This window comes from Phocoena sinus, chromosome 19, assembly GCF_008692025.1.
Source record: "Phocoena sinus isolate mPhoSin1 chromosome 19, mPhoSin1.pri, whole genome shotgun sequence".
In the NCBI taxonomy this organism is placed as follows: domain Eukaryota; kingdom Metazoa; phylum Chordata; class Mammalia; order Artiodactyla; family Phocoenidae; genus Phocoena; species Phocoena sinus.
The window spans coordinates 2,742,483-2,769,218 of NC_045781.1; the positions used below are offsets into that span (position 1 = coordinate 2,742,483).

Consider the following 26,736-nt stretch of genomic DNA (forward strand, 5'->3'; position numbering starts at 1 on the left):
CACCTTTCAATATGGATGAGCCCCACCTCAGTAGCCATACACGGCTGGTGGACACCATATCTGACAGCTCAGGTGTAGTATAAACCCTCTCACCACCTAAATTATACCCCAAGGATGAATCATGTCCTTCATTCCAAACAGCGTTTCAAAAATCAGAACTTTGGGGCTATGAGTCATTTATATTTGTACTTATGTCTTCATTACATAGTAATAATGATTTCAAATCACTATGCATGTAAAGATAAAAGTGACCCAGGGAATAGTATCGATTCAACTCATGGAAATTCCAATCTCATGCGCATTTTTCCCATAGAGGACCCATGGCTGAACACTTTAAGGAAGCAAGTAAATGTATGGTTTGCCTGAATTATCTTGAAAACCCCATGTACCTGAAATGTGGATATGTCTGCTGCTTCCGGTGCCTCGATTCACTGCAGAAGGAGGTTGATGGGGGTGGTTTATTGTGCCCCAACTGCTCTGTGGTCTCACAGAAGAATGACCTCAGGCGCGCTCTCAAGCTCGGAGCTCTGGTTTCAAAGGTTAAGGAGTTAGAGCCCCAGCTGAGAGCTGTTCTCCAGATGAACCCAAGGATGCGGAAGTTCCAAGGTAAGACATCTATACAAACTACCCTCAACCCATAAAGGGCCCTGGGAAAAGCACCTTTTCAAAAGCTCTCCAGTAATTTAAGGGAAAAAAATGTCATGAAGAACCTAGGGGTAAGATAGGAATAAAGACGCAGACCTACTGGAGAACGGACTTGAGGGTATGGGGAGGGGGAAGGGTGAGTTTTGACAGGGCGAGAGAGAGTCATGGACATATACAAACTAACAAACGTAGTAAGGTAGATAGCTGGGGGGAAGCAGCCGCAAGGCACAGGGATATTAGCTCGGTGCTTTGTGACAGCCTGGAAGGGTGGGATGGGGAGAGTGGGAGGGAGGGAGACGCAAGAGGGAAGACATATGGGAACATATGTATATGTATAGCTGATTCACTTTGTTATAAAGCAGAAACTAACACACCATTGTAAAGCAATTATACCCCAATAAAGATGTTTAAAAAAAAAAAAAAAAAAAAAAAAGCTCTCCAGTAAATAAGGGCACTAGCTGAATTCTGGCACCTGAAATTTCTATTCTTTCCAAGAAACCGTTGTTCTCACCTGTAAGTATAGATAAGAACTATCTGTTGACTTTATAAAAATTTTTATTGGGGTAGAGTTGATTTACAGCGTTGTGTTAGTTTCAGGTGTACAGCAAAGTGAATCAGTTATACATATACATATATCCACTCTTTTTTAGATTCTTTTCTCATGTAGGTCATTACAGAGCATTGAGTAGAGTTCCCTGTGCTATACAGGAGGTCCTTATTAGTTATGTTTTATATATAATAGTGTGTATGTGTCAATCCCAATCTCCCAATTTATCCCTCCCCCGCTTCCCCCTATCTGTAGATGTTTTTTTACATCTTTATTGGAGTATAATTGCTTTACAATGGTGTGTTAGTTTCTGCTTTATAACGAAGTGAATCAGTTATACATATACATATGTTCCCATATCTCTTCCCTCTTGCGTCTCCCTCCCTCCCACCCTCCCACCCTCCCTATCCCACCCCTCTAGGTGGTCACAAAGCACCGAGTTGATCTCCCTGTGCTATGCGGCTGCTTCCCACCGGCTATCTATTTTACGTTTGGTAGTGTATGTATGTCCATGCCACTCTCTCACTTTGTCACAGCTTACCCTTCCCCCTCCCCATATCCTCAAGTCCATTCTCTAGTAGGTCTGTGTCTTTATTCCCATCTTACCCCTAGGTTCTTCATGACATTTTTTTTTCTTAGATTCCATATATGTGTGTTAGCATACGGTATTTGTCTTTCTCCTTCTGACTTACTTCACTCTGTATGACAGACTCTAGGTCCATCCACCTCACTACAAATAACTCAATTTCGTTTCTTTTTATGGCTGAGTAATATTCCATTGTATATATGTGCCACATCTTCTTTATCCATTCATCCGATGATGGGCACTTAGGTTGTTTCCATCTCCGGGCTATTGTAAATAGAGCTGCAATGAACATTTTGGTACTTGACTCTTTTTGAATTTTGCTTTTCTCAGGGTATATGCCCAGTAGTGGGATTGCTGGGTCATATGGTAGTTCTATTTGTAGTTTTTTAAGGAACCTCCTTACTGTTCTCCATAGTGGCCGTACCAATTCACGTTCCCACCAGCAGTGCGAGAGTGTTCTACCTGTAGATTTTTAAGAAAAGATAATATTTAGGCCATGCCCTAGTCCTGTGCTATCCAATATTAGATACATTGGAATATTTCCAATGGCCACTGGCAGCTCCTGATCACTTGAAACGTGGCGATTGCCACAAGTAGAAATCAGATTTGGATATATTGGAGGATACGGAATGTATTGTTAAAATCAATTATACCTGATTGTTATTTTTAAACGTGAGAAAATTTAAAATCCACACGGGGCTCTCATTGCGTTTCTTTGGGTGGCACTGCAACACAACATGGTTTTTCAAATTTGAGGATGTATAAGTTCCCTGACCATCCAGTTTAAATGTAGCTTCCTCTTCTTGAACGCTGGGCTGACCTGAGAATCTGGATTTCTGACTTGAGCTCCGGTGGTGCTGCTAGAGCAGGTTCATGGCCCACACTTTGAGTAACAGGCCCCTGCATCTAGTGAATCTGAACTCTTCAGGTAGCGAGGCCCAGAGATATGCACTGTTTAAAAGCCCCAGGTGATTCTGTGCACAGTGAGTGTGGACAAGGAATACCTAGAGCACAAGCCCCCCAGGGAAAAGGATGGTAAAAGTGCATGCGGTCGTGACTGTAGGTTTCAGTCCTGTTGCCGAGTCTGGACCTGAGCACTGCAGCCTGTGCTTCACTCCCTGACCTGGACCTAAGATGCCCGATTCAGGCTCAGAATTCTGAGCAAAGGGGAATTATCACAGCTTAGCTGCGTGTCTGATTCGGGATGCTAGGACAGACCTCCCAGGCTCACTGGAGAGTGCCACAGTCTCATCCTGTCGCCCATTCCCTGCCTCCTACGATGGGCCCTTGGGTGTGAACGGGGTGTGATGATTGTGCAATGATACACAATCCAGCCAGCAGTGTCATCGGGAAAGCAACCACTTGTTTTACTTCTTGAGTGAGTTTCCGTTTTGCTCCATGCAAACCTCTATTTATGATGGTGAAACCTGTCACAGAAACTTGACAAGCCTTCACAATTTCTCTCCAACGGTCAGGAAGTCTGAGCACCTCCCAAAGAACCATGTTATAAGGGAGCCGAGTGAAGTCATCGGCCTTTGGTCCAGAGGGTTTATTTCTGAGGCTCCTGAGGCTCTATGCACATGGTCACGTTAGGACAGGCAGGTCTATGCACCCATCCTCATCACAGGGTTAGTTGGAGATGTTGCCAAAACACACAGTACTTCTCCAGTTTACCTGGCCCGTGAGCACTGCCCCATCCAGTTCTGGGTCTAAGTTGCTACAAGATCCCAGCACATCGTTACCCATGTCTATGGGAATCCCTTCCTCTGTCTTGACTTCCAGAGTTAACCCATCTTATCCAAAGACTCCTAGCATGTTTTCTTTATATTTTTCTATAGCTCCAGAGAATGAAAAAGAACTGGGATGCAATTGCCTATTCGACAACTCTAAACAAAGAAAGTAGATGCAAAAAGAAGAAAAAGAATAATACCTTACTATTTCAAAATTATTCTGCAATATGTTAAATCACCATCATTCAAATGTATATTTGATGTCTATATTTTGACAGTCTATGTCAACTGGAAATTTTTGAGAAAAATCAACACCCATGGACTCTTTTTTTCATTTATATCATGTACTGAAGAGAAGAAATATTTTAATCCAATAATCCAATTAATGTAAAGAAAACAGCAGTATGAATCAGAAAGACTAGTTCCATTTTAATCATTCATTCTGTACATGGAATTGGATCTAATCCAGGTCAGGGAATCTTCCCCAGGAACCTTCTGCTTAGGAAAGAAGTGTAGAGTTAAAGAAGTGAAAGTGAGTGAAACATTTGGGACTTTTCAGAAGCCGTGGATTGTAGTGTCTAGTGTATGTAATTGCTTGTTTTTCTTTCCACAGTGGATGTGACCTTGGATGTTGACACAGCCAACAAGTACCTCATCATTTCTGAGGACCTGAAAACTGTCCGTTGTGGGTTTTTCAAGCAGAAGAAGAGGTCCCGACCTGAGAGATTCAGCCGTACAACTTGTGTCCTGGGATTCCCTCTGTTCACCTCTGGCCGCCATTACTGGGAGGTGGACTTGGGGTCCAGCCAAGAATGGGATGTGGGCGTTTGCAAAGAATCTGTGCGTCGACGAGGGAAGACTCTACTGGCTCCAGATCTTGGCTTCTGGACTGTGAGTCTGAGAAATGGAGATATCTTCTCTGCCCACACTGTGCCTTCCACTGTTCTCAAGGTGAGCCCCAGGTTACATCGAGTGGGGATTTTCCTGGATATGAATATTGGAATTGTTTCCTTTTATCACGTTGGTGATGGATCCCATATTTTTACATTCACTAAAGTTTCAGCTGGGGAGCCACTGCGTCCGTTTTTTTCTCCTGCATATCCGACTGAAGATGATCAAAGCTTCCTGAGAATCTGTCCTTTGATGAGTCTAGGCACTGACGGTCCTCTGTGGAATCCAGGGCAAAGCAAATGAAACTCTGACTATGGAAACGTGGATAGGAAATTCTTGTGTACACATAGCCGTGGATGGGAATGTTCCTCTTTGCTACACATATGGTACAAACATGTAGCAGAAAATTATGGAACAATTCATGAATCATTAACACAAATTGTATTAGGGAAAATTACATTTCCAGAATTAGTGTTATGGACTTGTTTATTTCTGTTCCAATTATTATGTTCTTTCAATTTCCAAATGTTTTCTTTTAATTTCCCGTAAGCTTAACTTAGTGCATGATGGAGATTATAAACTAAAGTTCATTTGTGACTCTACAGATGCATTTTTCTACATATTATGGAAATAAGACATGTTTCAACGGTAAAAAAAAAAAATAGTGTGCACGTATTCAGTTTCACTCAACAGCTGAAAAACACACGTTCATTTCAAGTGCACCTTGAACTCTGCGGGCCGTATTCCATTTCTGTTGGACGTTGCCGGTCGTGCTCCAAACCCTTCTACCCCCAGCTGGACCCATCTGGCTATGGCAGGAGGCCTTGCAGAACCTGAGAAGTTGTTTTAGTCAACAGGGGACATTCACCGTCTTATGCAACATGTGAAGCCATGACGATTAAAAAAATGAAACCCTGTCATTTCTCCAGCTTTTGCGTAAAAATCGAAGTCAGTTTACTTCTCTCAGGACAGAGTATTCAGTCCATTGCCCCTAAATGCACACACACTGCCTGGCGCAGAGATGGCCTCAGACAACACTTGCTGAATTAATAAACGGCCCCATTCTGCAGACCTTGTCTCTCAAATACGCCTTTTGGAGAAATCTGAGACGTGAAGAAGAAATTCCATCAGAGTGGACTCACCTCAAGTCCACTAGGCTCTCCTGTGGCCTCCACCTGCTTCCACTGACCGCGCAGCTCTGGAGTGAGATTCCCCTGCAGGGGCTTTTATTGGAGATGGTTCCCATTTCCTCCTTATTCACATTCCACCTCCCCTCCTTTAATCCAGTCAAATTTTGATTTATTTCTGGAATACGTGACATTTTATTGAAGATAGGGAGGTGACCACAAACAAAGGAAAACCATTTATCCTGAGTCACTTTATTTCTGTTAATAGTGTTGAAATCACTTTCTAGGTCTCAGATGGAGCTGCTCCTACTTAGCGGTACCAGGTCAGCAGACTGAATCTAATGTAATTCTTGTCTCCCTGTAAGTGCTCCACTGGATCATAAACAGAACATATCCAGTCAGCCAATCTCTAATAGCCAAGCCACCTCTGGATGCTCTACTAATTTCCTTGCTTCTTTTCGCCCAAACAACCTTTTGTATGTGGCCCCAGCCAATCAAATATTCAATCAAATATTTTCTATTTTTTACTTCCTTGTTTTTTTTTTTTTTTTTTTAAACATCTTTATTGGGGTATAATTGCTTTACAATGGTGTGTTAGTTTCTGCTTTATAACAAAGTGAATCAGCTATACATATACATATGTTCCCATATGTCTTCCCTCTTGCGTCTCCCTCCCTCCCACTCTCCCCATCCCACCCTTCCAGGCTGTCACAAAGCACCGAGCTAATATCCCTGTGCCTTGCGGCTGCTTCCCCCCAGCTATCTACCTTACTACGTTTGTTAGTGTGTATATGTCCATGACTCTCTCTCGCCCTGTCAAAACTCACCCCTCCCCCTCCCCATACCCTCAAGTCCGTTCTCCAGTAGGTCTGCGTCTTTATTCCTATCTTACCCCTAGGTTCTTCATGACATTTTTTTCCCTTAAATTCCATATATATGTGTTAGCATACGGTATTTGTCTTTTTCTTTCTGACTTACTTCACTCTGTATGACAGACTCTAGGTCTATCCATCTCATTACAAATAGCTCAATTTCATTTCTTTTTAAGGCTGAGTAATATTCCATTGTGTATATGTGCCACATCTTCTTTATCCATTCATCCGATGATGGGCGCTTAGGTTGTTTCCATGTCCTGGCTATTGTAAATAGAGCTGCAATGAACATTTTGGTACATGACTCTTTTTGAATTTTGGTTTTCTCAGGGTATATGCCAAGTAGTGGGATTGCTGGGTCATATGGTAATTCTATTTGTAGTTTTTTAAGGAACCTCCATACTGTTCTCCACAGTGGCTGAACCAATTCACATTCCCACCAGCAGTGCAAGAGTGTCCCCTTTTCTCCACACCCTCTCCAGCATTTATTGTTTCTAGATTTTTTGATGATGGCCATTCTGACTGGTGTGAGATGATATCTCATTGTAGTTTTGATTTGCATTTCTCTAATGATTAATGATGTTGAGCATTCTTTCATGTGTTTGTTGGCATTCTGTATATCTTCTTTGGAGAAATGTCTATTTAGGTCTTCTGCCCATTTTTGGATGGGGTTGTTTGTTTTTTTGTTATTGAGCTGCATGAGCTGCTTGTAAATTTTGGAGATTAATCCTTTGTCAGTTGCTTCATTTGCAAATGTTTTCTCCCATTCTGAGGGTTGTCTTTTGGTCTTGGTTATGGTTTCCTTTGCTGTGCAAAAGCTTTGAAGTTTCATTAGGTCCCATTTGTTTATTTTTGTTTTTATTTCCATTACTCTAGGAGGTGGGTCAGAAAGGATCTTGCTGTGATTTATGTCATAGAGTGTTCTTCCTATGTTTTCTTCTAAGAGTTTGATAGTTTCTGGCCTTACATTTAGGTCTTTAATCCATTTTGAGCTTATTTTTGTGTATGGTGTTAGGGAGTGATCTAATCTCATACTTTTACATGTACCTGTCCAGTTTTCCCAGCACCATTTACTTCCTTGTTTTTTATTCTTTATTCTATTAAAGCCTCCTGCTCCTTCTGCCCTATTTTGCAATTCTTCGAATAGGGACCGTTTCAAAAATGTTAAAGCTTATAACCTAAAATACTTCCTTTAATCATTTTTAACCATATAGATGAAATATCGTTTTACTCTCATTCTGAGGTAGATCTGGACTATTATGACTATTGACGACATTTGGACAAGGAAGGAAATTTTGACACCTGCTACAAAATGGGTGAACCTTGAACATATTGTGCTAAGTGAAATGGAGCCCATCTAAAATGAAAAATACACTATGATTCCACTTATAAGACACTTAAGGAGTCCAATTTATAAAGACAAAGAGTGGTGGTTGCCAGGGCCTGGGAATTGGTGCTAAAACAGTTATTGTTTAACGGGTACAGAGTTTCAGTTTTGCAAACAAAAAGAATTCTGGAGGCATAGTGATGGTTACACCACAACATGAATGTAGCTGATACCACTGGATTGTACACTTAAAATGGTTAAGGTGATACATTTCGTGTTTTGTGTATTTTGCTATGATTCTCTAAAAATAAAAAAAAAACTGAATAAAATTAATAGCGGTGTGTGCAACAATATGAAGCATTTCAACCTACGTGTAATTGGAGTCATGGAAGTTGTAGTGAAAGAGAAAAGGACAGAGAAGTACCTGCTGAAAACTTCCCAATTTTAGCCAAAAAAAATTTCAATCTACTACTCCAAGAAGCTCAAGAAACCCTAAGTACAAAACCAAAGAAAACCATACCTAGACATTATCATACTCAAACTAATAAAGGCCAAAGGTAAAGAGAAAATCTTAAATGTTGCAAGAGAATGATGACATTTATAAGGTTGCATCTCTAAAACTACCAAAATTGACATTTTGGGCTAGAATACTTTTTGTGATGAGAGCTGGCCAGTGCCTTTTATGTTATTTTGCAAGGTTTCTGGGCTCTACCCTCTTATTTTCTCTTATTCTCCTGTTAACATCTACAGCGTCTGTAGTGATGTCTCTGCTTCATTTCTTTTACTACAGGTAATGTGTTCGCTCTCTCCCCCACCTCTTTCTTACTGCAAATAAAAGTTTATCCAGGGCTTCCCTGGTGGCGCAGTGGTTGAGAGTCCACCTGCCGATGCAGGGGACACGGGTTTGTTTCCTGGTACGGGAAGATCCACATGCCGCGGAGCGGCTAGGCCCGTGAACCATGGCTGCTGAGCCTGCGCGTCCGGAGCCTGTGCTCTGCAATGGGAGAGGCCACAACAGTGAGAGGCCCGCGTACCGCAAAAAAAAAGAAGAATAAAAACATGAAGACATACTCAGAAACAAGACAGGAAAAGTAATTTCTCAGTGAAAACCCTGTTGGAAATCCATGGGGATGTGTGGCTGTCCCAGGTATTGGGAGCACTATGGACCTTTAGATGGGGTAGGTAGTGGGCAGTAGAAGTCCTACAAAGTTCAAGGAGTTGCACGAGGGAAATTTTTATTATGGCATCAGATAATAAATATTTTAGGCTCGTGGGCCATGTGGTCTCTGGCACACCTACTTAACGTTGCCTTTGTAGGTGGAAGCTGCCATAGACAACATAAACATGGGTGTGACTGGGTTCCAATAAAGCAGTCCAATAATTGTTCCAATAAAAGGCATCATCTTCCCATGGAAACACGTGGGCATGAGGAATACACAGTAATTTGAGGTGGGAAAGCTGACTTCAAAATGGGATATTTTCCAGATTAAGAAAAGACCTAAGGCCCTCAATAGGAAGAACCACGGAATGTAAACTCATTGGAACCAGACTCCTGGCCAAGATGGCCCTCAGTATTGCGAGGAGATGAAAAGCTCTGTAGAACACACCCAGCTGAAAATATAGGAAAAGTCACTGATGCACCCCTGAGTGTCCCTTTAATGCCCGAGGACAACTTTGGCTCTGAAGCATTGATTTTCCTCAGGGAACGCAGAAAACTTTTTCCACCTGCGGTCTGGCTGCTCATTAGGATCGTCTTTAACTGATTAAATCAATTGAGGACGATGATGATGGTTAGCCCTGGGGATAAAACCGGCTCCTCAGGGGAGACGCCCCCCACTCTCCATGCAGACAGTGTGGCCGAGACAGCAGATGATGGGACGGTGGCGTCTCTGTGGGGCGAGCAGGTCTGTGGACCGTGTCCCTATGAGTGTAGACTCAAGAGCCTCTGACCCATCCTGCTCGACGCTTCCCTGCACAGAGCTTTGCAGCAGAGACCAGGCAGGTGAGTGCTTCCTTACGTTCAGTCTCAGGGAGAAAACAAACGGGAGAGAGGAAGTCTCCAAGAGGAGAGGACCTTGGAGCTGTGTTTGTGCGCTAACATTGGGCAGGACACATGCTGACCTTGCCTCGCTCTGAGCAAACAAACCCATGATCTGGTTGGATGGAGCTGTGATCTAGGGAGCATAGGGTGGGGTTTCTAGTGGGGTCATGTGAGGATTCACTGGAAGTGAACTTCAAGTCAGGACTTTTACTAAGAAAAGTTTTAAAATGAGATTCATTGGGGCTACAGTAAAACCTAGCATCCTGGAGTGCCAGAGAATTTGCTGGTAATTATAATTCAGAGGAGAGCTCAGAATAAATAAACTTCTGTATTTCCTCCCTCAGTTGTTGGAGATGCTGTGGAATAGGGGTAGGTGAGGCTCCCAGGAAGCTCCCTGTGTCCAGACACTGTGGGCTGAGTATCAGTCAATAAGGGGAATAGGACTTGTCTTCACCTAGCTCTCAACGTATTAGGAAGACAGAGGAAAAAGGAGTATAACATCGACAACAAAAGTATGAGTTTTGTTTTGAGGCTAAAAGAGTGACTTGGTCACAGTGATTGAGGATGGCCATCAGGTGTCTATGAGCAGGTAAAATCAGCTGGGCTGGTGTCCGAGGAGGTGTGAGGCAATTGAAGTGGGGAATTCCAGGAAGAAAGGAGAATGTGAATTGCTGTGATGAAAGTAAAACGTGATTCTTGCTTTTTTAAGGGAAATAAATTCAGCTGGACTTAGTGAGAAAAAGGAGGAGAGGACCATATAGGTGCGAAATGCAGTTAGTTTCCTGACCCTGAATGTTATCATCCCTCGCATTCCTGCCAGTGGTAAGTAATGAAATGAATGTTTTCTCTTCAGAAAACCAACTCTTGGTTTCATCGACCTTTTCTATTGTTCCTCTGGTTTCTATTTCACTTATTTGTGCTCTGGTCTTTGTTATTTACTTCCTTCTGCTAACTTTGGGCTTAGTTTGTTCTTTTTAGTTTTGTGATGTATAAAGTTTGAGTGCTTTTCTTTTTTTTTTCTTTTGAAGAAAATGTTACTTTTATTTTTGAATTTTAGGAAAATTCTTCTCATCTGTAATCAGAAATTACTTATTTCACTCATTAGAGACAATGCATGTAATATAACGTTATACTGCTACCCACAGAACCTTAATCTTATTTAGAAAAGTTAGCATTACTGTGACTTTTTTCTTTCTGGAATCCTTTTCAGAAAACTGATTAATTCCCTCGAAGGATGTTTTGTATTATACTGACTAATTCGTGTTATGCTGAAAAACTACATTTCAAAAAAATGTTCGTAGTTGAAAATAATCCCAGCTATTACTGTACTGATCAGTTGTATCCGGTATATTCTTGTTATGCTGTGGGTCTCCAGAACTTTTCCATCTTTACAAAGCTGATCTCTATACCCTTTAAAAAACAAGTTGTTCTTTTTCCTCTCTCCTCAGCCACTGGTATCCACCATTTTACGTTGATGTTCTATATATACCTGATGACCTTAGGTACCACATGTGTGTGGAATTCTAAAGCATTTGTGTGTGTGATGGGCTTATATCACTGGCATATTGTCCTCAAGTTTCAACCATGTCGTTTCATGTGAAAGGAGTTCCCTTTAAAGGCTGAATAATATTTCACGGAGGGTTTACACCATATTTTATTTACCCATTCATCTGAAGATCAACATTTGGGTTGTTTCTGCCTCTTCACTATTGGAAATAGTGCTGCTATGAACGTGTGTTTGCAAATGGCTCTTCAAGTATTTGCTTTCTGTTATTTTGGATATGTACCTGGTATTTGGATGACCTGGTCGTATGGTAGTTCTAGTTTCGATTTTTTGAGGATCTGCCATATGTCTCCTGTAGGGGTTGCTGCATTTTATAAACTTAGCAACAGTGCACAAGTGTTTGAATTTCTCCTGATCCTCAAAAAATGGTTGTTATTTTCTGGCTTTTTTCAAGGGTAATTATATTAATTTGGGTAAGATGATATCTTATTTCGGTTCCCTTTTGCATTTCTCTAAAGATTTAGTAATCTTAAGCACCTTCTCATATTCTGGTTGGCCACTTGTATATCATCTTTAGAGAAGTGTCTATTTAAAGTCGTTTGCTCATTTGTTAATCAGATTATTTGTTTTTAGTTAAGTTGCAGGAGTTCTTTACATATTTTAGATATTAACACCTTATCAGATATGTGATAAGTTATATTTCGCTCTGTTGATTGTATCCTTTGATTCATAGCAGTTTTGAGTTTGATGTAGTCTCATTTGTCTATTTTTGCTTTTGCTGCCTGTGCTTTTCATGTCATATCCAAGAAATCGATTTTAAATCCAACATCAAGAATTTTTCAGCCATTATTTTCTTATAGGGGTTTGATAGTTTGGCACTGTGTGTTTAAACTTTTAATATATTTTGAATTAATTTTGTATATGGTGTAAGTGTCCAGCTTCTTCATTATGTATGTGGATATCCAACTGGACCAGCATTATTTGTTGAAGAGACTCTATTTCACCACTGAGAGATATGGGCACCCTAGTCGGAAATCATTTGCTCGTATAAATGCAGTGGGGTATCTCTGGGGTCACTAGTCTTCTCCATTGGCCTGTATATCTGTCTTGCTATCAGTACCACATTATTTTCATTAATAATTTTTTGCGGTAAGTTTTGAAATCAGGAATTGTAAGACCACAAACTTCGTTCTTTTGTAAGACTGCTTTGAACATTCAAGGGTCCCTTGAAATTCCTTATGAATTTTAAGGTAGATTTTTCTATTTCTGAACAAAAAAATGTTGGGATTTTAATAGGATTTGCACAGAATCTGTAAATAGCTTTAGACAGTATTGACATCTTAACAATACTAAGGGCTTCCCTGGTGGTACAGTTGTTAAGAATCCGCCTGCCAGTTCAGGAGCCACAGGTTCGAGCCCTGGTCTGGGAAGATCCCACATGCCGCGGGGCAACTAAGCCCGTGCGCTACAACTACTGAGCCTGCGCTCTAGAGCCTGCGCGCCACAACTACTGAGCCCTCGTGCCACAACTACTGAAGCCCGCACACCTAGAGCCCATGCTCCGCAACAAAGAGAAGGCACTGCAATGAGAAGCACGTGCACCGCAACGAAGAGTAGCCCCCGCTCGCCACAACTAGAGAAAGCCTACACACGGCAGAGAAGACCCAAAGCAGCCAAAAATAAAAATAAATTTTTTAAAAAATTAAAAAAAAACAATAGTAAGTCCTCCAATCCATGAATACAGGATATCTTTCCATGTATTTGTGTTTTCTTTAGTGTTTTCCATCAATGTTTTTAAATTTTTAGTGTACAAGTCTTTCTCTTCCTTGGTTAGGTTTATTCCTCAGAATTTAATCTTTTGATGGTATTGTAAATGGAATACTTTTTTTTTAAATTTTATTTATTTATGGCTGTGTTGGGTCTTCGTTTCTGTGCGAGGGCTTTCTCTAGTTGCGGCAAGCAGGGTACACTCTTCATCGCGGTGTGCGGGCCTCTCACTATCGCGGCCTCTCTTGTTGCAGAGCACAGGCTCCAGACGCGCAGGCTCAGTAATCATGGCTCACGGGCCTAGTTGCTCCGTGGCACATGGGATCTTCCCGGACCAGGGCTCGAACCCGTGTCCCCTGCACTGGCAGGCAGATTCTCAATCACTGCGCCACCAGGGAAGCCCTGTGAATGGAATTCTTAATTTCCTTTACATATTGTTCATTTAACCTGAAGTTTTATATTTTTATAAAACTTCCTTGTTTCATTAATTTATAAAAGGCAGCCTCCTGTTTCAGATTCTCCTATTTCCTAGATCCAGAACACCATCACCTAGAGGTGCCTGGCGTCCTCATTTTCGTTTCTCTTCCTTTCCTTCCACTCATTGATGTGGGTATTTTCTAAGTCATCTGGTGTGTTTCTGCATTTCTCTCAGAAGGAATTAATCTGTGAGTAAGTGTTTTCAGTGTGTCCATGAGAGGATGGAGCCTCCTGCGTTGCCATCATGGTGACATCACCCAATACATTCTCTTTTTTTTTTAACATCTTTATTGGACTATAATTGCTTTACAATGTTGTGTTAGTTTCTGCCGTATAACAAAGTGAATGACCTATACGTATACATATATCCCCTCCCTCTTATGTCTCCCTCCCACCCTCCCTAGCCCACCCCTCTAGGTGGTCACAAAGCACCAAGCTGATTTCCCTGTGCTATGTGGCTGCTTCCCACTAGCTATCTCTTTTACATTTGGTAGTGTATATATGTCCGTGCCACTCACTTCATCCCAGCTTACCCTTCCCCCTCCCCACGTCCTCAAATCCATTCTCTACGTCTGCATCTTTATTCCTGTCCTGCCCCTAGGTTCATCAGAACCTTTTTTTTTTTTAGATTCCATATATATGTTAGCATATGGTATTTGTTTTTCTCTTTCTGACTTACTTCACTCTGTATGACAGATTCTAGGTCTATCCACCTCACTACAAATAACTCAATTTCATTGCTTTTTATGGCTGAGTAATATTCCATTGTATATATGTGCCACATCTTCTTTATCCATTCATCTGTTGATGGACACTTAGGTTGCTTCCATGTCCTGGCTATTGTAAATAGCACTGCAATGAACATTGTGGTACATGACTCTTTTTTTTTTTATTTATCTTTGGCTGCATTGGGTCTTCGTTGCTTCTTTCAGGCTTTCTCTAGTTGCGGTGAGCGGGGGTTACTCTTCGTTGTGGTGCGCTGGCTTCTCATTGCGGTGGCTTCTCTTCTTGCAGAACACGGGCTCTAGGCACTCGGGCTTCAGTAGTTGTGGCTCGCAGGCTCTAGAGCGCAGGCTCAGTAGTTGTGGCACACAGGCTTAGTTGCTCCGTGGCATGTGGGATCTTCCCAGACCAGGGCTCGAACCCGTGTCCCCTGCATTGGCAGGCAGATTCTTAACCACTGTGCCACCAGGTAAGTCCCCCTGACTCTCTTTGAATTATGGTTTTCTCAGGGTATATGCACAGTAGTGGGATTGCTGGGTCGTATGGTAGTTCTATTTTTAGTTTTTTGAGGAGCTTCCATACTGTTCTCCATAGTGGCTGTATCAATTTACATTCCCACCAACAGTGCAAGAGGGTTCCCTTTTCTCCACACCCTCTCCAGCATTTATTGTTTGTAGATTTTTTTGATGGTGGCCATTCTGAACAGTGTGAGATGATACTTCATTGTGGCTTTGATTTGCATTTCTCTAATGATTAGTGATGCTGAGCATCCTTTTATGTGTTTGTTGGCAATCTGTATTATATCTTCTCTGGAGAAATGTCTGTTTAGGTCTTCTGCCCATTTTTGCATTGGGTTGTTTGTTTTTTTGATATTGAGCTGCATGAGCTGCTTGTATATTTTGGAGATTAATCCTTTGTCAGTTGCTTCATTTGCAAATATTTTCTCCCATTCTGAGGGTTGTCTTTTTGTCCTGTTTATGGTTTCCTTTGCTGTGCAAAAGCTTTGAAGTTTCATAAGGTCCCATTTGTTTATTTTTGTTTTTATTTCCATTTCTCTAGGAGGTGGATCAAAAAGGATCTTGCTGTGATTTATGTCATAGAGTGTTCTGTCTATGTTTTCCTCTAAGAATTTTATAGTGTCTGGCCTTACATTTAGGTCTTTTAACCATTTTGAGTTTATTTTTGTGTATGGCATTAGGGAGTGTTCTAATGTCATTCTTTTACATGTAGTTGTCCAGTTTTCCCAGCACCACTTACTAAAGAGGCTGTCTTTTCTCTGTTGTATATTCTTGCCTCCTTTATCCAAGATAAGGTGATCATATGTGTGTGGGTTTATCTCTGGGCTTTCTATTCTGTTCCATTGATCTATATTCCTGTTTTTGTGCCAGTACCATACTTTCTTTTCTTCCGTTTTTCTTTCTCAATATTGCTTTGGCTGTTTGGGGTCTTTTGTGTTTCCATACAAATTGTGAAATTTTTTGTCCTAGTTCTGTGAAAAAAAGGCCATCGGTAGTTTGATAGGGATTGCATTGAATCTGTAGATTGCTTTGGGTAGTACAGTCGTTTTCACAATGTTGATTCTTCCAGTCCAAGAACATGGTATATCGCTCCATCTTGTTTGTATCGTCTTTAATTTCTTTCATCAGTGTCTTATAATTTTCTGCATACAGGTCTTCTGTCTCCTTAGGTAGGTTTATTCCTAGGGTATTTTATTCTTTTTGTTGCAATGGTAAATGGGAGTGTTTCCTTAATTTCTCTTTCAGATTTTTCATCATTAGTGTATAGGAATGCAAGAGATTTCTGTGCATTAATTTTGTATCCTGCTACTTTACCAAATTCATTGATTAGCTCTAGTAGTTTTCTGGTGGCATCTTTAGGATTCTCTATGTATAGTATCATGTCATCTGCGAACAGTGACAGTTTTACTTCTTCTTTTCCAATTTGGATTCCTTTTATTTCTTGTTCTTCTCTGATTGCTTTGGCTAAAACTTCCAAAACTATGTTGAAAAATAGTGGTGAGAGTGGGCAACCTCGTCTTCTTCCTGGTCTTAGTTGAAATGGTTTCAGTTTTCACCACTGAGAATGCTGTTGGCTGTGGGTTTGTCATATGTGTCCCTTATTATGTTGAGGTAAGTTCCCTCTATGCCTACTTTCTGGAGGGTTTTTATCATAAATGGGTGTTGAATTTTGTCGAAAGCTTTTTCTGCATCTATTGAGATGATCATACGGTTTTTCTCCTTCAATTTGTTAACATGGTTTATCACATTAATTTGCGTATATTGAAGAATCTTTGCATTCTTGAGATAAACCCCACTTGATCATGGTGTATGATCCTTTTACTGTGCTGTTGGATTCTGTTTGCTAGTATTTTGTTGAGGATTTTTACATCTATGTTCATCAGTGATATTGGCCTGTAGTTTTCTTTCTTTGTGACATCTTTTTCTGCTTTTGGTATCAGGGTGATGGTGGCCTCGTAGAATGAGTCTGAGAGTGTTCCTCCCTCTGCTATATTTTGGAAGAATTTGAGAAGGATAGGTGTTAGCTCTTCTCTAAATGTTTGATAGAATTCGCTTGTGAAGCCATCAGGTCCTGGGCTTTTGTTTGTTGGAAGATTTTTTTTGTTGTTGTTGGAAGATTTTTAATCACAGATTCAATTTCAGTGCTTGTGATTGGTCTGTTTATGTTTTCTATTTCTTCTTGGTTCAGTCTCGGAAGGTTGTGCTTTTCTAAGAGTTTGTCCATTTCTTTCAGGCTGTCCATTTTATTGGCATAGAGTTGCTTGTAGTAATCTCTCATGATCTTTTGTATTTCTGCAGTGTCAGTTGTTGCTTCTCCTTTTTCATTTCTAATTCTATTGATTTGAGTCTTCTCCCTTTTTTTCTTGATGAGCCTGGCTCATGATTTATCAATTTTGTTTATCTTCTCAAAGAACCAGCTTTTAGTTTTATTGATCTTTGCTATCGTTTCCTTGATTTCTTTTTCATTTATTTCTGATCTGATCTTTATGATTTCTTTCCTTCTGTTAACTTTGGGGGTTTTTTGTTCTTCTTTCTCTAATTGCTTTAGGTGTAAGTTTAGGTTGTTTATTTGAGATGTTTCTTGTTTCTTGAGGTAGGATTGTATTGCTATAAACTTCCCTCTTAGAAACGCTCTTGCTGCATCCTATAGGTTTTGGGTTGTCGTGTTTTCATTGTCATTTGTTTCTAGGTATTTTTTTATTTCCTCTTTGATTTCTTGGTTATTAGGTAGTGTATTGTTTAGCCTCCATGTGTTTGTATTTTTTACGGAATTTTTCCTGTAATTGATATCTAGTCTCATAGCATTGTGGTCAGAAAAGATACTTGATACGATTTCAGTTTTCTTAAATTGACCAAGGCTTGATTTGTGACCCAAGTTATGATTTACCCTGGAGAATGTTCCATGAGCACTTGAGAAGAAAGTGTAATCTGCTGGTTTTGGATGGAATGTCCTATAAATGTCAGTTAAGTCCATGTTGTTTAATGTATCATTTAAAGCTTGTGTTTCCTTGTTTATTTTCATTTTGGATCATCTGTCCATTGGTGAAAGTGGGGTGTCAAAGTCCCCTACTATGAATGTGTTACTGTCAATTTCCCCTTTTATGGCTGTTAGCATTTGCCTTATGTACTGAGGTGCTCCTATGTTGGGTGCATAAATATTTACAATTGTTGTATCTTCTTCTTCTTGGATTGATCCCTTGGTCATTATGAAGTGTCCTTCATTGTCTCTTGTAACAGTCTTTGTTTTAAAGAATATTTTGTCTGATATGAGAATTGCTACTCCAGCTTTCTTTTGATTTCCATTTGCATGGAATATCTTTTTCCATCCCCTCACTTTTAGTCTGCATGTGTCCCTAGGTCTGAAGTGGGTCTCTTGTAGACAGCATATGTATGGGTCTTGTTTTTGTATCCATTCAGCCAGTCTGTCTTTTGGTTGGAGCATTTAATCCATTTACATTTAAGGTGGTTATTGATATTTATGTTCCTATTACCATTTTCTTAATTGTTTTGGGTTTGTTATTGTAAGTCTTTTCCTTCTCTTGTGTTTTCTGCCTAGAGAACTTCCTTTAGCATTTGTTGTAGAGCTGGTTTGGTGGTGATGAATTCTCTTAGCTTTTGCTTGTCTGTAAGGTTCTTAATTTCTCCGTTGAATCTGGATGAGATCCTTGCTGGCTAGAGTAATCTTGGTTGTAGGTTTTTCCCTTTCATCACTTTAAATATGTCCGGCCACTCCCTTCTGACCTGCAGAGTTTCTGCTGAAAGATCAGCTCTTAACCTTATGGGGATTCCCTTGTACATCGTTTGTTGCTTTTCCCTTGCTGCTTTTAATATTTTTTCTTTGTATTTAATTTTTGGTAGGTTGATTAATATGTGTCTTGGCATGTTTCTCCTTGGATTTATCCTGTATGGTACTCTCTGTGCTTCCTGGAGTTGACTGACTACTCCCTTACCCATATTAGGGAAGTTTTCAACTTTAATCTCTTCAAATATTTTCTCAGTCCCTTTTTTTTTTCTCTTCTTCTTCTGGGACCTCTATAATTCAAATACTGGTGCATTTAATGTTGTCCCAGAGGTCTCTGAGATTGTCCTCAATTCTTTTCATTCTTTTTTTCTTTTTTCTGCTCTGTGGTAGTAGTTATTTCCACTATTTTATCTTCCAGGTCACTTATCCATTCTTCTGCCTCAGTTTTTCTGCTATTGATTCCTTCTGGAGAATTTTTAATTTCATTTATTGTATTGTTCATCATTGTTTGTTTGCTCTTTAGTTCTTCTAAGTCCTTGTTAAACGTTTCTTGTATTTTCTCCATTCTAGTTCCAAGATTTTGGATCATCTTTACTGTTGTTACTCTGAATTCTTTTTCAGGTAGACTGCCTATTTCCTCTTCATTTGTTTGGTCTGATGGGTTTTTACCTTGCTCCTTCATCTGCTGTGTATTTCTCTGTCTTCTCATTTTGCTTAACTTACTGTGTTTGGGGTCTCCATTTCACAGGCTGCAGGTTCGTAGTTCCCATTGTTTTTGGTGTCTGCCTCCAATGGGTAAGCTTGGTTCAGTGGGTTGTGTAGGCTTCCTGGTGGAGGGGACTAGTGCCTCTGTTCTGGTGGATGAAGCTGGATCTTGTCTTTCTGGTGGGCAGGACCGGGTCTGGTGGTGTGTTTGGGGGTACCTGTGACCTTATTATGATTTTAGGCAGGCTGTCTACTAATGGGTGAGGTTGTGTTCCTGTCTTGCTAGTTGTTTGGCATGGAGTGTCCAGCACTGTAGCTTGCTGGTCATTGAGGGGAGCTGGGTCTTAGCGTTGAGATGGAGATCTCTGGGAGAGCTTTCCCCGTTTGATATTACATGGGGCCGGGAGGTCTCTGGTGGATCAGTGTCTGGAATTCGGCTCTCCCACCTCAGAGGCTCAGGCCTGACACCCGGCCAGAGCACCAAGACCTGTTCTTTAGGAATTCTGGGGGTATTTCTGTTCTTTGTTTTCTTTCTTTCAGGTATGTTTTTTTTCTCACTTAGTTGCAGTGAAATTTCCAGGAATGAAGCAATAGGCAGGTGAATGGTCTCCAATTCGAAGCCAGGCATTTGTCAAGCTCTTGCTAGTTCTTGTTTTCCTGGCTTCCCTGGAGGGAGAACCAGGAGGTGGTGCTGGGCTCTGTCCCTACTGCTTCCCCATGCAGACTGGTGCACACACGTCCTCTCTCTTGGAGGGGCAGCCTGTGAACACACGTCCCCGTCTGGGGGCATGTAGGGCCGTGGTATGGACCGTCTGTGTAGTTGTCACTCTGTCCGGTCTGCCATAGACCGGCTGCTTCACCCTCTCCTGACGGCCTCAAATGCTTCCCTTCCAGTTATGAAGGGATCTTCATAGTCCTTTCTGGAGTCCAGGGTCTTCTGCTAGTTTTCAGCCGGTATTCTGTGAGAACTGTTGCATCTATAGATGTATTCCTGCTGCAAGTGTAGAGAGAGATGAACTCCATGTCCACCTACTCCTCTTCCATCTTGAATCCCGATACATTCTTGAAATATTCAGGATGATCATGAATTCTAAGAGGGGTAGAGTACGTTCTTTGTCTCCTGTCAATTATTCATGTACTCAGTACATTTTATTTAACACCTATTATGTGCCAACAGTGCTGTTGAACAAGACAGACATGGTTCCTAAGTTCACGGACCTTACATGAATGGGGAGAACAGGGCATATTGATACAGGTGAAGAGTAATAAGTACAAAATAATAATGGTGAAAGTTATAACTGACGTCAGGTGTATTTTCTCCAGGTAAAGCCATTTCTCTGGAGTATGATGGTGTCTTTCTTTCTCAGGAGAAGAAAGAGTGAGAATCCCTTCCCAATGTTGGTTATGTAAGAAGGCTGCTGATGTGAGCACCAGCACAGCCTCCTTTCTGCTTCAGGCCACTTTGAAGCCCTCTCCATGTCTTTTCAGAAAGATGTCCTAAGAACTGCAAACCAGGCAGCTCTGAGAAACCACGTATCTTATACAGATAGCGGTTGGGTCTCCGGCCAATGTCATCATTTTCTTCCACAGCGTCTCTCCAATCTTGCTTGGCCACAAGCAGAGGCCCATCCGCATGGCTGTGGCTAATTTCCTGGTTCCTCTCACCTCTGGGATTCCCCCACAAAGTGGCAGCTTTTGTTTCAAGGAACTCCCTGTCCAGTCTTGGGTTTAAATTTGTATATTATATAAAGAGAGTGGCTCGCAGCACCACCCTGTGCTCCACCTGTATCCTGAGCACCTATCAGTCCTTCACCCTCATCCCCAGGGGAGGGGAGTGGAGTGGATGATGCTCAGAAGTAGAGCCCCCAAGGTCATTGGTCCTTCCTGTTGCACCTGCTGGATGCTTAGGGTCTTAATGAATATCTTTGTTTCTGTGACAGTCACTGGTCCACAGTACATGGGAAATGAAACCGACAACCAAGGGTAGTGGTTCTGTTCATCCTCCAGTCCCTTTGCAGACATTGTCATCCTGTGGTCCACCTCTGACGCCATGTTTATTGGCCTTATGATCTGGTCCAGTGGCTACATGGTGCTTCTCCTGCACAGACAGCACAGGAGAGTGCCGTATATTCACACCCCCACCGGCTACCACAAATGTCCCCCGGAGACCAGAGCCACCCACACCATCCTAATGCTGGTGGTCACCTTTGTCAACTTTTACATGCTAAATTCCATTTTCGTTTTTTATACCACTACTTTTATAGATTCTCGTCTGTGGTTAATGCAGGGCATTCATATTTTGGCTTTATGTTTCCCCACTTTTACCCCCTTCCTGTTGATCCTTAGGGATCCTAGAACTCCTAGGGTCTGCTTGGGAGTTGTTGAAATCACGGTTGAAATGTTAAATGTGTATGTCAGCTTCTATAACATCCACAATTACTACATTTAGTCATCATTTACCAGTTACCCATTGTTATAAACTTTGTTATAAAACATGCATAACTTCATACTTATGATTTTAACCATCCTTAAGTGTATAATGCAGTGACATTAAACACATTCACAATGCATACAGCCATCACCACTTCCTATACCCAAGACTTGGTATCATTAAAAGAATCACTCGCCCTTCTCTCAGCCCAAAGGGCCCTCTATTCTACTCACTGTCTCTCTGGATTGCCTGTTCCAGGCACTTCATATAAGTGGTCATATAGTATTTGTCCTTCTGCATCTACCTTGTCTCTCTAACTGAAATGTTTTCAAAGTTGTCCCACCTTGTAGCAGATATCAAACTTTCGCTTTTATGGCTGAAATCTAGTCCATTCTATGTACATAAAAGATTTCATTTATTCATTCAGTCGCTGATGGACACTTGTGTTGTTTTCATCTTTTGGCTATTGTGAATAGTGCTGGTATGAACATGGGTGTGCAAGTATCTGTCAAATCCCTGCTTTCAGTTTTGTTGGAATATATACCTAGGAGAAATTGCTGTGTCATATGGTATCTCTATGTTTAACCTTTTGAGAAATCGCCAAACTTTTCCACAGCTGCTGCAATATTTTATATTTCCACCAGCAATGAACAAGCATTCCAGTTTCTCCACATCTTCTGCAATACTTGTTATTTTCCATTTCTTGACTATATCCATCCTAGCAGGTGTGAGGTGGTATCTCGCTTTTTTTTTTTTAACATCTTTACTGGAGTATAATTGCTTTACATTGTTGTGTTAGTTTCTGCTGTATAACAAAGTGAATGAGCTATACATATACATATATCCCCATGTCCCCTCCCTCTTGTGTCTCCCTCCCTCTTGTGTCTCCCTCCCACTTGTGTCTCCCTCCCACCCTCCCTATCCCACCCCTGTAGGTGGTCATAAAGCACCGAGCTGAGCTCCCTGTGCTATGCGGCCGCTTCCCACTAGCTATCTATTTTACATTTGGTAGTGTAGATATGTCCGTGCTACTCTCTCACTTCGTCCCAGCTTACCCTTCCCCCTCCCCACGTTCTCAAGTCCATTCTCTAGGTCTGCATCTTTATTCCCGTCCTGCCCCTAGGTTCTTCAGAACCTTTTTTTTTAGATTCCATATATACGTGTTAGCATATGGCATTTTGTTTTTCTCTGACTTACTTCACTCTATGACAGACTCTAGGTCCATCCACCTCACTACAAATAACTCAATTTCATTTCTTTTTATGGCTGAGTAATATTCCATTGTATATGTGTGCCACATCTTCTTTATCCATTCATCTGTCGATGGACACTTGGGTTGCTTCCATGTCCTGGCTATTGTAAATAGTGGTGCAATGAACATTGTCTCACTGTGTTTTGATTTGCATTTCCCCAATGGCTAATGATGTTGAGCATCTTTTCAAGTATTTACTGGCAGTTTATCTTTGGAAAAATGTCTATTCAAGTCCTTGCACGTTTTTGTATGGGGTTGGTTTTTTAATAGTATATTTTATTTTTGGCTGCATTGGGTCTTTGCTACCATGCATGAGCTTTCTCTAGTTGCGGCGAGTGGGGGCTACTCTTTGTTGCAGTGCACAGGCTTGTCATTGCGGTGGCTTCCCTTGTTGTGGAGCACGGGCTCTAGGCACCTGGGCTTCAGTAGTTGTGGCACGTGGGCTTAGCTGCTCTGGTGTGGGATCTTCCCAGACCAGGGCTCAAACCCATGTCCCCTACATTGGCAGGTGGATTCTTAACCACTGCACCACCAGGGAAGTCCCAACCCTGGGGTTGGTTTTGTTGTTAGCTTCTCAGAGTATTTTATATATTTTGGATATTAAATCCTTTTCAGTATAAGATTCACAAATATTTTCTACCAGTCAGTAGTTTGCTGCTATGGGCGGGGTGGGAGTGGGGGGGGGGGGGCGCAGTTCTTTAGAGACTGGTGAGTCTGTCACTGCAGGTGTGCCATCCAGGGAAAGGGGATATGAGTGGAGATTAAACTACATCCATCATGGTGCCATTTTTAGTATTTGTCTTCTGTTTAATTTGTCTTCTTATTTAATTCTCAAATAATCGTCATTTGCCTTTATAATGATTGAAGTTAATGAGGCTTAATCAGGTTTGCCTGCGTGATTGAAGTGAGGCGATTTGAAGTCATCAGTTGGAACATTCCGAAAGGCAACACGGAAGCAATTCTGCCATAGTCCTATCGTGAACCTCTCCCCCATTGTTTATTACCCCTTTGAATGTGTCGGGTTAACTGCTACACGGTCCCCTCCCCCCATATATGCACTAACACCAAACTGTTCCCAGCCAGGGTACAATTATCATTTAAAAATTCTCCAGGGGAAGGGGCTGCGAGGGGGTGTGTAGATGAAACTAGATCTCCTGGATGTAAACGATGGTTGAGGGTAGACACGAGTTCCCCAGCTGTGGGGGGGGGGGGGGGCAAGTGATGACCCTGTTATCTACAGTTTTGTGTGCTTGAAAACGTCCATTAAAATCGTATTTTAAGAGCAAACGTTAAATAGTACTCTTGGAAATTATAAGTGTTCGAACAGAAGTAAACTGATGTGGATGAAACAAAGAATTCGCCCTAGAAGTAGAATAAGAGCAGGAAGACACACTCAATAGGAAACGAAAGACAGCAAGAAGAACTTGCTGAAAAGCTCTTGGGAAACCTATGGTTGTCCCGGGGGTTGGGGGCCCTGTGGGCTTTCAGCTGGTATGGTTGGTGGGCACTGGAATTCCCGCAAAGTACAAGGAGTTGCTGGGAGCAAGCTTTTTCTCAGGTAGTAAATACTTTAGGCCGGAGGGTCTCTATGACACCTATTTAACGCTGCCTTTGTATGTAGAAGCTGCCCTAGACAACAGGTGTGGCTGCATGCCAGTAAAACTTTACACAGTGAGCGTCCCTTCCCACCCTCCGACCACAGGCACAGACCCCTGAATTGGGGCATCAGCTGACGTGTGTGGGTTTCACTCCCGCACAGTAAAGGTCTGGTTACACCGACTCAAAGCAGGAATGAGGGCGTTGGTTCCAGTGTGGCAGGAGACGGACGGGCGTTCTGCAGAAAGCAGACCTTTCTGAAAAGTATTTCTGCTTTAAAGGAAACGTGGGGCAAAGGCAGAGTCTGGCTGAGGCCGAGTCTGGGCCTGAACTGGAGTTTCCGTGTGAGAAAAATTAAGACGGGGTGAGACTGAAAACCTGTGAGCTTGTGCAGCGCAGGGCGGTCAGTACGGACGTGCACCTGCGTGAGAAGGGGGCATCTGCAGGGGCAGGTAGGAGGGAGGGTGCAGGTGAGTGTGGGGACGGGCCGAGGGCGTACGTGCAGACGGGCCACGGGACCAGGGTGCCTGGGAGAGGAAGTGTGTCCAGCGCTGGCGCCCAGCTGCCCTGCGTCGCCTCCACGCCCGCCGCCCTCGGTCTCTGGCGCCACCTGCTGGCCACAGGCCCACAAGCCGCTCCCCGACCCTAAACCAGAACAGCCCTGGGTGGGGGGCTTGTCCCTTCAACCCCCCTGGACACAGACGCCCGGTTGGAGGCGCACGCACAACGGCCCGGGCGGCGGGCGTGAACCACCAGGAAGGGACGGGTCACTACAGACCAAACGCTCTGGCCTACGAGGCGGGCGCCCTCAGGCGGCAGCTCCCACTGAGAGATGGTGGCCGGAACACTCTGGAAAGCATGATACATGAGGAGACCCAAGGTTCTGGAGCTCCCGTGTACTTCACGCTGTAAGGAACGAAAAGGAGGACGCCCGGGAGGTGATGCTGCCTCATGGGCACGTGGCTGCCCGGGTTGTGGTGGTCTCTCCTCGTTTTGACGAATAAGGAAACCACCAGAAAGATTGCAGTCTCTAACCTCTAATACTTCCACTAGCGGAAATCGAAGTCCCACATTCCCGTCATTGCCTTGCTCTGCATTTTTTAAGATTAGGTGGCGGGCAGGCTCTGCGGCATCACGCCCAGTGAAACAGAGGGTCTGGCTCGTGTCTGGAGGGGGAGGGTCCTCGGGGACCCCAGGGGCTGCAACGAGAAGGCTCAGGAGCCCGAGAGTCAGGAGCAGGGATCAGGATGGCCCCCAGGAATGGTACCCCTGCCCTTGGCAACTGCCCCACCACCCCCCCGGGCCACCTCCCCACTCCCACAGTCCAGGTGGCCAGGAGCCCGCCCCCCACACCCCGTAAGCCCAAGAGACACAGCACCTTGAGTCCTGAACCAACCGACTGGACCGAGTTCCCTGGGCCCCGTCCTCCTTGGGGAAGGGTGGTGGTCCCCTCTTCCATCTAACCGGACCCCACAAAGCTCCAATCACCGCAGGTGTGCAGGAGTGCGCCTGACCTGACCAGTCCAGGGCCACTGATTCTAACCCCCGCCTCTGACCTGTACACTCGCTCCTGTTCTAGGACCCATCGGGGCCACCGTGCCACAGCTGTGTCTGAGGTTCCCCAGTCACCCCCCCACACCGTGGGAAGTGGGGAGCACACCCTCTGGCCCCCGGTGGTCTGCATGTACCTGTGCCCTCGCTCGCCCCATGCCACGGCACCTCCTGGGAAAGAACAAAGGCCAGTTGATCCCGCGGTGCCCGGCCCGTGGGATGGAGTACCCCCGTGCCCCTGAGCCAGCTGTTAAAAGGAATCACTTCAGTAACAAACCGGGGCGGGGACCTGACCCCACGAGCGTGGAGGGATCCCACGTGGAGCCCCCATCACCCAGCCGGGACTGCGGGACTACGGGGCCTGGACCAGGCGACGCTCGCTGTTCCTAGGGGTGACAGTGGCTTCACCTCGCCGGCTGGCCTGCAGACACCCTGGGGAACAAACAGGCAGGAGGCACCTGTGGTCTCCGAGCTCAGCCAGCAGCAGCCGAAGCGGGGCTCCAGCGGTGCCACGCTGGACACAGGAGGATGGCTGGAGTGTGTCTGAGGTGTGTCAAGTGCGTGCCGCCTCGGTAAGGACTCCCCCCGTCCTCACCGCCAACTCATGAGCCCTGGACCCCAACCTCAACGTGCTGTCCGCTGGCACAGCCCCGGGCCCCGTCAGCTCTCCAGAGGGACTCCTGACCCTCATAAGGGTAACTGGC

At 43.3% G+C, this 26,736-nt stretch overlaps 1 protein-coding gene across 1 annotated transcript; it reads left to right on the forward strand.

The window, feature by feature from the left end:
- The first annotated feature begins 320 nt into the window (after window positions 1-320).
- On the forward strand, window positions 321-26,579 carry LOC116744041 (ret finger protein-like 4A). Its single transcript, XM_032613326.1, has 5 exons — window positions 321-606; window positions 4,122-4,689; window positions 25,183-25,389; window positions 26,061-26,246; window positions 26,423-26,579. The coding sequence occupies exons 1-5, from the start codon at window positions 321-323 to the stop codon at window positions 26,577-26,579; spliced, it is 1,404 nt and encodes a 467-aa protein (XP_032469217.1).
- The last annotated feature ends 157 nt before the right edge of the window (window positions 26,580-26,736 follow it).